Source organism: Cornus florida, unplaced genomic scaffold, assembly GCF_030987335.1.
Source record: "Cornus florida cultivar Cherokee Brave unplaced genomic scaffold, ASM3098733v1 CherokeeBrave_3.0.0_Hap2_Chr03, whole genome shotgun sequence".
In the NCBI taxonomy this organism is placed as follows: Eukaryota; Viridiplantae; Streptophyta; class Magnoliopsida; order Cornales; family Cornaceae; genus Cornus; species Cornus florida.
The window spans coordinates 4,230,412-4,240,644 of NW_026775573.1; the positions used below are offsets into that span (position 1 = coordinate 4,230,412).

Genomic DNA, 10,233 nt, shown 5'->3' on the forward strand with positions numbered 1-10,233 from the left:
AGAAAGCCATTGAGTAATTTTGAGAGATTTTTTTAAATTTTAGAACACACACACACACACGAGTGACTTAGTATGTGTTTCTCTTGTTAATGGAAATTCATTTGCATCGAAAATCTATTACTAACTGTTATCAAAGTAGATTTGTCTTTTAACTTCAAAACCATTCATCCAGTGCTTATTGATTTACAAACAATCCTTCAATAAGAATCAAGGAAGTAAGTCAAGAGTGTTTGGATTGAGAAGCCCCAAAGTAAAAGATATTCATGATTCTTGGTATAATAAAGAGGTGTGGGCTTGAGACTGAAGCCTATTGTATTTTAAGTGAAATATGTAATCTGCTTTTAAGTGGTCCATAATTCCATACAGTAAATAAATACTCTGTTTTTCCTTTGCTCACACATTATCTTTTGTCTTGTATATATAAAAGTGTGTAGGGTCCACAATGGATTATGTAATCCATGAGATCACAATGAAGCTTGTAAGGGAAGATTGCAGAGGCGTACGGTGAAAGCATTATAAAGGCTTATTTGGGAAGCTTCGTGTAAATAGCCTATAAAAAGGCTATATGCATCTTTGTTTGAGATATATGAATGAAAGCTTTTCATCTCTCTTTTCATTCTCTGTATCTCCGTTTCTCTCTCTATCTCTATCTCTCTAAGATATCTCACTTAATATTATTCTATATATATATATACACACACACATATTTATTATACGTTATCAGTACGAACCACATCCATCTGAAGAAAAGTTTTATCTCCCTCTTTCTATCCTAACTCTTTATCTATTTTGTGATATTAGTTTTGATAGATTGTTGGGTTGGTTTGCTTTATCAAAGAAAATTGTATTTCTGACTCCAAAGGGTAAGGAAATTTTAATTATGGATTATTGTTCATAAAATAAAGTTGTTCACTTAAATGATATATGTGCTTACACTATGGTTGGTTCTACCACCTTTATTATTTACTGATCCACTAATTATGGTCAGTCTTACCACCTTTATTATTTAATGTTTTATGGCTGGTTTTACCGCCTTTATTGTTTCATAATTTATTTACTATGGCTGGATTTACCATCTTTGTTATTTAAATAATTTATATTATGTTATTATTTCATTTAATGCCAGTTTATTTATATACTATGCTAAATTATATTTTTATATTGTTATATCTAGTTATTCTAAAAATGTTAAACTTGACAAAACTGAAATTCGTGGCCCTGGATATTTCTGGCAAAAATTATTTATCATGGATTCTGGATGCTCAGATCCATTTGGATGCCATGAACCTTGGAGACACAATTAAAGAAGACAATGATGCATCATTGCAAGATAAAGCAAATGCCATGATTTTCCTCCGGCGCCATATTAGTGAGGAACTGAAAACTGAATACCTCACTGAAAGAGATCCACTTTGTTTGTGGAATAATTTGAAAGAAATATATAATCATCAAAAAACAATCATCCTCCCAAAGGCCAGGGCTGATTGGCTGCAACTAAGGTTGCAAGATTTTAAAACTGTGGCTGAATATAACTCTGCTCTATTCAAAATCAACTCTACATTGAAATTATGTGGTGATACTGTTACTGATGAACTTTTGCTTAAAAAAACATTCACCGCATTTCACGCCTCGAATGTACTCTTGCAACAACAATATCGAGAGCGTAGATTTAAAAAATATTCAGAGCTGATATCATGTTTGCTTATGGCAGAGCAAAATAATGAGCTTTTGTTTAGAAACCACCAGTCCCGTCCAACTGGATCGACACCGATCCCTGAAACATATGTTGCCTCATCCTGTGGTCGTAGACGCGGACGCGGACGTGGTCGTGGTGGTAGAAATGAATATGGTCGTGGCAAAAATAACTACCACAATAATGAATATGGTCATGCTAGAAATCATTCTTATTATTGTGAAGGATATCAATCCTCACATTTTCGCAATCAGAGATCCACACCATATCCTCAAAGGAGAGATCATCATGAAATGAAATAGGGAAAAGGGAAGGATGTGGCTCAACCTTCCAAGGCACACGATAATACTTGTTATTGGTGTGGCATGATAGGGCATTGGCAAAGTATTTGTCGTACACCTAAGCATCTGGCTGAATTTTACTAACCCTCAATGAAAGAAAAAGGAAAACAAAAGGAAATGAATTTCCTTGAGCATGATGAGCCAGTTGACACCACAAATCTGGAAATAAATTTCATTAATCATGATGAGCCAGTTAACATCACAAATCTGGATGTATCAGATTTTTTTGAGGACCGTGATGAAAGGATAAACTTCCTGATTGGTGATGAAAATGTTCACACCAATTAATCTTATTTTCTTTTCATATTCTGTCTACTATGTTCTTATTTTCTTTGTACTAAAGTTTTTATACTCTAATTTGTATTAAAGTTTATTTTGTTATAAAAGTTTCTTTTCTGATAAAGAAATTTGAATGAATAGGAATGGATTTGACTAGTTGTAATATAAATGGAGAAGACATATGTCTTGTGGTGGTCTCGTCGTCCTACCATCAAGTTTGAGAGTATTAATTTTAGGCGAGGGCCAAGAGTTTTACATTTATAAAAGCCACTACTACCTTTCACTATAAATATAGCTAGGGTGAGTAGGGATCGTCCCAAGGGATTGTGAGGGTTGAATAAGGTTGTGGAATCGCTATTAGGGCTAGTAGGTCGAGTGATCAAACAATTGGTTGGTTGGTTGATTAGACTAGAGAGCAACTAAATTAAAGTAAGTGATAACAAAAGAATGTAATTAAGAGTAAATAAGATAGAAAAGAGTCTTGGGGTTTAGAGATCACCACCAAGCAATGCGTTTCTATACTATTAACAAGTGACTAATGAGGGCAAATGGTGTGTTGCAATATTGGTGTGTGTTGTGTGTGTGTGTGTTTGGTTGATTCAACAAGTAAGGATGACTAGTTAAACATGTATTGTCTAAACATCATGTGAAAGGCACAATATATCTAAGCAATGAAGAATATATTGTCTAAACAACATGTGAAAGGCACAATAGATCAAAACAAGTTATTAATCCTTTCATTAAGCTCACAATCCAAATACAACATAAGGTTAGAGACATATGCTACTTAAATTCAAAAGCATGGATCATCAAACAACAAGTATGGATTGTCCTCCCATTTAACACTACACTACAACTACACTACTAACATGAAAATAAACTAAGGGAGAGGCATAATCCATCAAGGAATGAGTATGAACCATCAAGAAAATCACAAGAGCATTCCATTAAGCACTATGTTTTGACAATCTCTAAATCTAAAGTATCAATACACATAGACATGCATCAATAACACAAAAAATAGAGACAAGCACATGAACATCTATTCTAACATACATAGACATATGGATAGAATGAAATGATCAATTGAAAGCATTTAACCACATAAATCATTGAACAATCAAGATCTATATATATCAAAGTGTCAAAACATTAATTACAACACTAATCCCTCAATAATACACAAGATTAAGATATAGAAAGCATGTTTGGGGCTAACTCTAGCCCCAAGAGGATGTCTAGCCACTCGTGGTGATGTTGCTCCAACCCTCAAGGGCTAACTCTATAGAAGAAATCTGCTCCTTGTTAATGAAGAACTCCAATGGTGTCTCTAGCCTCCTCCTTCTCTAAGCTTGCCTCCTTTGAGAATAATCCCTAGAATTGTCTGTATCTCAAAAAGTGCATCATATTCCTTTTATAGGTAGGTCAAGTGACACACCAAATGAGCTGGGGTCGTGCAAAGAATATTCTTTAATGATTGGATAAAGGACGGATTGAACAAGCTGGCTTTTTGATTTTTTCGCACTCGAGAAAGTTCGATCGATCGAACCTTGGACTTGGATCAATCGAACTTGGCTGAGATCTATCAAACTGAGGCTAGATCGATCCAACTGGTTGAGCTTTTTGGGAAAAGACAAATCCGAGATATTTTGGGAGATATTTTTGGACAAAAGTGGTTGGTAGGGTGGTACAGCTGTGGATAAGATCAATCATTTGAATAAGGACAAACGTGTTCGATCGATCGAAGGGTGGTGTTGGATCGATCGAACTTTGGACTTCCTGCTTTAGGTCAAGGTTTGTATCTATCCTGAAGTACTGAGATCGATCAGTGTTCGATCGATCGAACCTTGGACTTGGATCGATCGAACTTTACTGCTTCCCACCTTTAGCTTCATTTGCTTCTTTTTTTCTCCACTTTGCTCCTTTTTCTGTTTAATCCCAGAATTGCTTCAATTAAGCTCTTATTTGGCTGAATTAGCTTATTTTCGGGATAAGTGCCTGAAAATGGAAATAATTTGAAATCAATCTAAAACGGTAAAGTAAGATAGATAAAGGTACTAGAATACCTAAGCTTAAGGGGTTTAAATACGCACTTTTCAGCGCTCATCTCACTGCCAAACTTAAATATTGCTAATCCCTAGCGATGAACTAGAAAGTAAATGAATGAAATGAATAACTATACAAGTATGAATCTAGAAAACAATAAATTGATAACGCCACTTTCGTAGGGAACACGATTGCACTTAGCATATGCAACAAGCTTTTTAAACCCCTAGGTTACCCCTAGTGGACGAGTGAAGTCTTGTGAGGGTTTCCAGAAATGGTACCCACAAACATTAAGCTCATTCTTTCAAAAGAGGTACCAATATTGCAAACAAGCATTGGGAGAAAACTACCTCAAATATGCAATTTTTCAAACATTTTCGAGCAATCTCCCAAAATCTCAACATCAAGCAAGCAAGTATGGTCCTCCACACATCAAGAAAATGATCATGCAAATCAAAACAACTCTAGAATCCTTTTGAGTGGACCGGCATCGAAAATGTTACTATCTTAGCCAACTAAAGAATTAATCACATCCTTACCCTCAAACTAGCACACAAATCTAGTACCGATCATCAAGACAAAAAGTATACCTTTTATTAAAACTTTATTCATTTAGATTCGCTTATTCTTTTCACTCGATTTTTTTTTTATACGATCAAAGATGGAAGCATGGTGCAATGTGTTGATCTATTAAGCTTTCTAGCAATTCATGATATCGAGCGTTAGGTCAATGACTCCCAAACCAGATGGCTTTAGGGTATTAGGCATTCAAATACCCCTACGGACTTACAAGCTCAAATCAACTAGGCTACAAATCAAGATAACAACCATATAATTATTTCTCACTTCTCACCTTTTGGGAGAAGTACTCACTTTTTTATTGCTTTTGAACTTCTTCTTTTTTTTTTTTTTTTTTTTTTTTTTTTTTTTTTTTTTTTTTTATATTCACTTTTTTTTATTTTCAATTACTAACCTAGAGTTTGGGGTCTCCACCTTTCGGCGCGAGAAGTTCAGTGTTTGATGAGGCTAGAATCCCGGCTACTTAGTGAAAAGGGGTTGTTATCCACCTTTATCAAGAATGAAAGTTTTCAATGCACAACTAGCTCAATTGGAATATAACCAATTCAATAATCAATAAAACATATACCCCACAAATGAATGCTTGTGTGCGCCTGTGCTAGTGTAGAATACTAGAGTGAACCTCAAAACAATCATAAAATCAAGACGATGTGGACCACAAGTGCAAACAAGATATCAATTTTTCAAAAAAAATTACTCCTGAATGGCATCCATAACCACAAGGCATACAAGGAGTATTGAACTCTCAAGTCAAGCAATTTTTAAATTCTAAGCAATATAGTTCTTAAAAGATCAAAATCATAACTAGATATGGACCAATCATAGAAAAATCCCTCAAATACACAAGTCATGCTCAAAATCTTGAAATTTAAAGCTATCACTACAAAGCACCATTCCCCCCAAACTTAAATGACACAATGTCCTCAATATGCAAGAGAATAAGGGAAAGAGTATACCAGTGCAACTAAGCAAGAATGATCGGGACTGAAGTATCCAAAGTGGGTGGCATGACCCCCCCAAACTTGGGATAAACTGTGGTCCTGAAAATTGGCACTTGGATAAACTCATCATATAACAACATGAGATAATTAGTGCACAGTGGACATGCAAGTGTAAATTGGATAAACAAATAAAGAGATGAGAGAGGTATAAGGGTGGTCCTGAAAATTGGGTAGCACTCTCTCACTGAAGTCACTGTGATGCACCTGATGGAGTCAAACATACAGATATGAGAATATAATCATATGACATCCATAGCAAAAACAGATATATAAAATAGATAAAGTGCAGGTACAACAGAAATATCAAAGCCGGCAGACCGGCTGCAAAAATAATAGTACTGTACAGTGACAAAAATAGAGATCAGAGAGCAGAGATGGATCAAAAGATAGAAGGAACTGGGAACTCAGGACGATGAGGTAGGATGGGCAGGTCGGGCTCCGTGGATATCTCTGGATAGATCTCGGAACATAGTCGCGACATCTGTGGGCCGTAAGATCAGCTCATATAGCAACAACAGCATCCTTAAGAGTCTGCAGGCGTACTCCAAAACCGGGGGTCAGATCTGGAGCCTCATAGATGAATCAGAAGAAAACTCATGAGTCTGCTCCTGCTCGTGAATGGGCGACCCAGCTAGAGAGTGCTGCTCTGTAGCGTCTGCAGGGCACTTTAAATCGATGTCTATATGCTCGGTAGCTGGATCTGCTGGTGCGTCATCCGCTGCGGGATCTGCTGCTGCTGCCTGAGCTGCTGCTTCTGCCTCCTCCTTCTCTAGCTTCTCTGCAGCCACTACCGCGTGGTCCTGCAGTCTAGTAATGATGGCATTGTAGCTCTTATTCTAGTCCTTCTTCAAGAAGTGACAGGATCCTCTCTCAGGGTGCTCCCGAGGAGGAATAGGGTAGCGCTGGTCGATAAAAATCTGGGTGATGAGGTGGCTGAATGGGAGAGACTTAGCCCGTCCGGGCGTTTCCTTGCTAATATACTCGTCAAATAGCTTCCTCATCACACTCAAGATGAGCACGGGAATAGATACCCAGTAGCCCGTGTAGAAAGCGTAGAGGGCTGTCAGATAGTCGCCTCTCCGCTGGATCTTGTGCCCGGCCATATATATATTCCGAAAGAGAACGGAATAGAAGAACCATAGGTTATCTTGAAGGAATGTGCGGGTGGCGAAAGTCTCGCCATCGGCATGGTGACCTATAAAAAATACCGCCATGTCGGCATAAGAAGGCCTGTATAGCCTCGAATATAGCTCCTGGAGCTCCAGAGGGCATCTGTGTGGACAATGGCGGCAAGAGTGGGCTAGCGAGTCCACAGTGATAGTGATCTGATGGCCATCTATAGTAGTGACCAGCTCTCCTGTGGTACGCGGGGATGGTCGAAGGTTCTGGAATAACAACCGTACCAGCCGCGAGTACACTAGCTCTGTAACTGGGGCAAGAATAGCTGCAAGGCCCCTCTAAATGATGTCGTGGTAAGCTGAGCGGGTCAGCACTGATTTGGAGAAAAAGGCTGTGTTGGACACCAACTTATGGTCGATTGCCATATGCGCATATCTAGGCGCGAACCTATTACGCTCCTGAGCTGGTTGAGCTGGCTGGTAAGGTAGAGATGGTATTGGTGAATACTCAACTCTAGCATGTGGTGGAGATGGTGATGGTGTAAATGTAGGCGGAGCTGCAAAGGTGGATGGAATATGGTCATCCTCAGCCTCATGAGCAGGTGACTGGGGTGGAGTAGGCTGTACTGGCTCCTCCTGTGCATGAGAGGGCTCTGCTGGCTTGTAATATCCCTAGTTTTTAAAAGGATAGTCTCGGTATTTTGATTATTATTTTATGGGATTTTATTTGTTTAATTGTTAATTATTTGTTTAATTGGTTTTTCTGGTTGTTTAATTTATTACTTGCCTTTGTTTATTAATTTGGTGTGTTTAATTGATTAATTGATTGATTAGGTTATTAAATGGTATTTGAATTTAATTGTTAATGATATTATATTTTTGTTTCATTCACTGTTTTATTTTATTTCTTGTAATATATTTCTGGTAATGATAATATTAAGTTGTTAACTTAAGGACGTCGTCTAGTGTAGCCGACATAGAATTTAATCGTAGGTTTTGTTGTGGGCCGACTAGGATTAAGTTTAGGGCTCTATCTCTTTTATGACAAGGATTAGGGTTTTAATATTAAGCCTATAAATACACCATTATGCTTTAAGCCTAGGGTTTACATTATATCACATAGCACATACACGTAGAATTGTTCTGTAAAAACAGAGGGTAGAAGAACAGAGCGTTGTAAAGATTGGCAAGGAGGAAATCAGAGAGGACCAAGGAAGGATTGTGGTGAATTATCTCGGAGTACTAGGAGGCTTAACAGTAGTTCGGTGTTGCCGGAACAGTGGACACGACGCCGGGATTTCATAACTGAAATCACAGGCAAGTTCTCTTCTTCCTCTCTCCCATTGGCCTGTGTTCTGTGCATCTACATAATCTCTAGGGTTTAATCAATCAGTAACTGGAATTTACCTGTTTAACATATGCTATATTGATGATCTGTGGTGTTGAAAACAAATCTGTTACAGTGCATGCAAGTCTTGTTCCAGTTTTTTGTCCTTTAAGCATGTTGTTTTTGTTGTAACTTTAGTCTCTGTATTTGATTGCAACTACTGTAAACAAATTATAGGAACACCACTGGGGTTATATAAAACTCATAGGGTTGTTATTATTCTGTTTTAAATATGTGTTGCAACTTGTTCCGTTTCAATTCGTGCATGTGGTTTCAGTTGGTACTAACGCATGTTAAGTTCAGTAGCAAGTTTAATCTTTGTAATTGATTCAAGTTGCTGTAATCAAACCTTGGGGATGCTATTAGAGTGGTATTAAACCCTTAAGATCAGTTTAAGAAACCTACAGAGGGGTAGGAATTGATCAAAGAATGAGCAGACAGATTGAAACGGAGCAGAGACTGAACTGGAGGCTCTCAAGGGGGATAGAGCCGGCTCTGGAAAGCAAGGGCTGGCTCACCTTCAGCAAGAGCCGGCTCCAAGGGAGTTTGGAGCAGGCTCCAAGTGAGAAAGAGCCTGCTCTTTCATTTTTAGAGCAGGTTCCAACCTTTTGAACGTTCTGAAATTGGTTTCTACGGCACTGTTTGATACTTTTGACACTGTTTGAGCATTTGGATGGTTCTGATGGGTTGTAGGGACTTTACAGAGGGTTTAAAGGGTTAACTTTAAGTAATATTAAACCTCTTGTTGCATGGTTTAAGTCTCTGTGATAAAGGGAGAAGCATTGTAAAAATATGCAACCGTGCATGCTATTAACAGAAGAAAGAAACTGAATGGCTTGATTAAATTTCAGAAATTTAATGGAACTTCACAGAGGGATTAAATAGCTAATTTAGGGTGTGATTAAATCCTTGAATTGATTTAAGTTGATCCATGGGACAACAGTATAAAATTGATAAATTTTCTACGCTGATAACGGATGGAGGACGGATTAATTGCTTAATTAAATTTTAGCAATTTAAGGAGATCCAGTATGCTAATAAAACTTACTTTAAATACATGATAGGGTCATTATTATATTAAATTTGAACTATGCATGTTTTGGATGTTAATTGTTATAATATTAAATTCTTTGATGCAATTACATGGATTAATACTGGATTTTAATTGTTAGATTGTTAATCTTCTTTTTGCAATTATTTGGATATTAGTTTTGGATTGTAAATTACTAAACTGTTATATATATGATGTAATTTATAAGGATATGGAGGATTGTATGCACCGGTATGGGACGGTGACATACTAAGGACGGTTTAACTCAAAATGCCTAAATCTAACCTAATGGATTAAAGGAATGGATTTATAAATATTGAATCCTATTGTGTTTAAGTCAAATCAACTGCAACTAAGTTAAGTGGCTTCCTGGATTAATGGATGATGGTTAAGTCATATCAACTGAATAAGTTGAGTGACTAACTAATTTGTTTTTGTATGTCAGTTTGATAAATAATTGAACTACATACCTTGGTTTTGGACGGACATTATATATATGTTTATGATACCACGAGATGAGCTTGAGTCTCAGACTTGTTGGTTAGGGTGCGTATATGTAGTAGATACGTAGCTGGTTATAATAGGTTGAGGTATATCCTGTTAGGTCTAGGTACTCATGCCCACCTTTGGGTGCGTTTTCGCATGTTGCCTTCTATTCAGGTTAAAACCCCTATTATAGGCCAGTGAATGTCCCTTTGTGTGGATATATTTATATGTATGGACTAGATAGATATTGTG

At 37.3% G+C, this 10,233-nt stretch overlaps 1 protein-coding gene across 1 annotated transcript; it reads left to right on the forward strand.

Moving 5' to 3' along the window:
• Positions 1-1,185: 1,185 nt before the first annotated feature.
• LOC132300965 (uncharacterized) lies at positions 1,186-1,995 on the forward strand. The gene has a single exon (XM_059798267.1). It carries the CDS (start codon positions 1,186-1,188, stop codon positions 1,993-1,995), a length of 810 nt encoding a protein of 269 aa, XP_059654250.1.
• Positions 1,996-10,233: the final 8,238 nt, after the last annotated feature.

Excerpts from the sequence above, each read along its gene's own strand:
- LOC132300965 (XM_059798267.1), top strand. The coding sequence starts at position 1,186 with ATGTTAAACTTGACAAAACTGAAATTCGTGGCCCTGGATATTTCTGGC.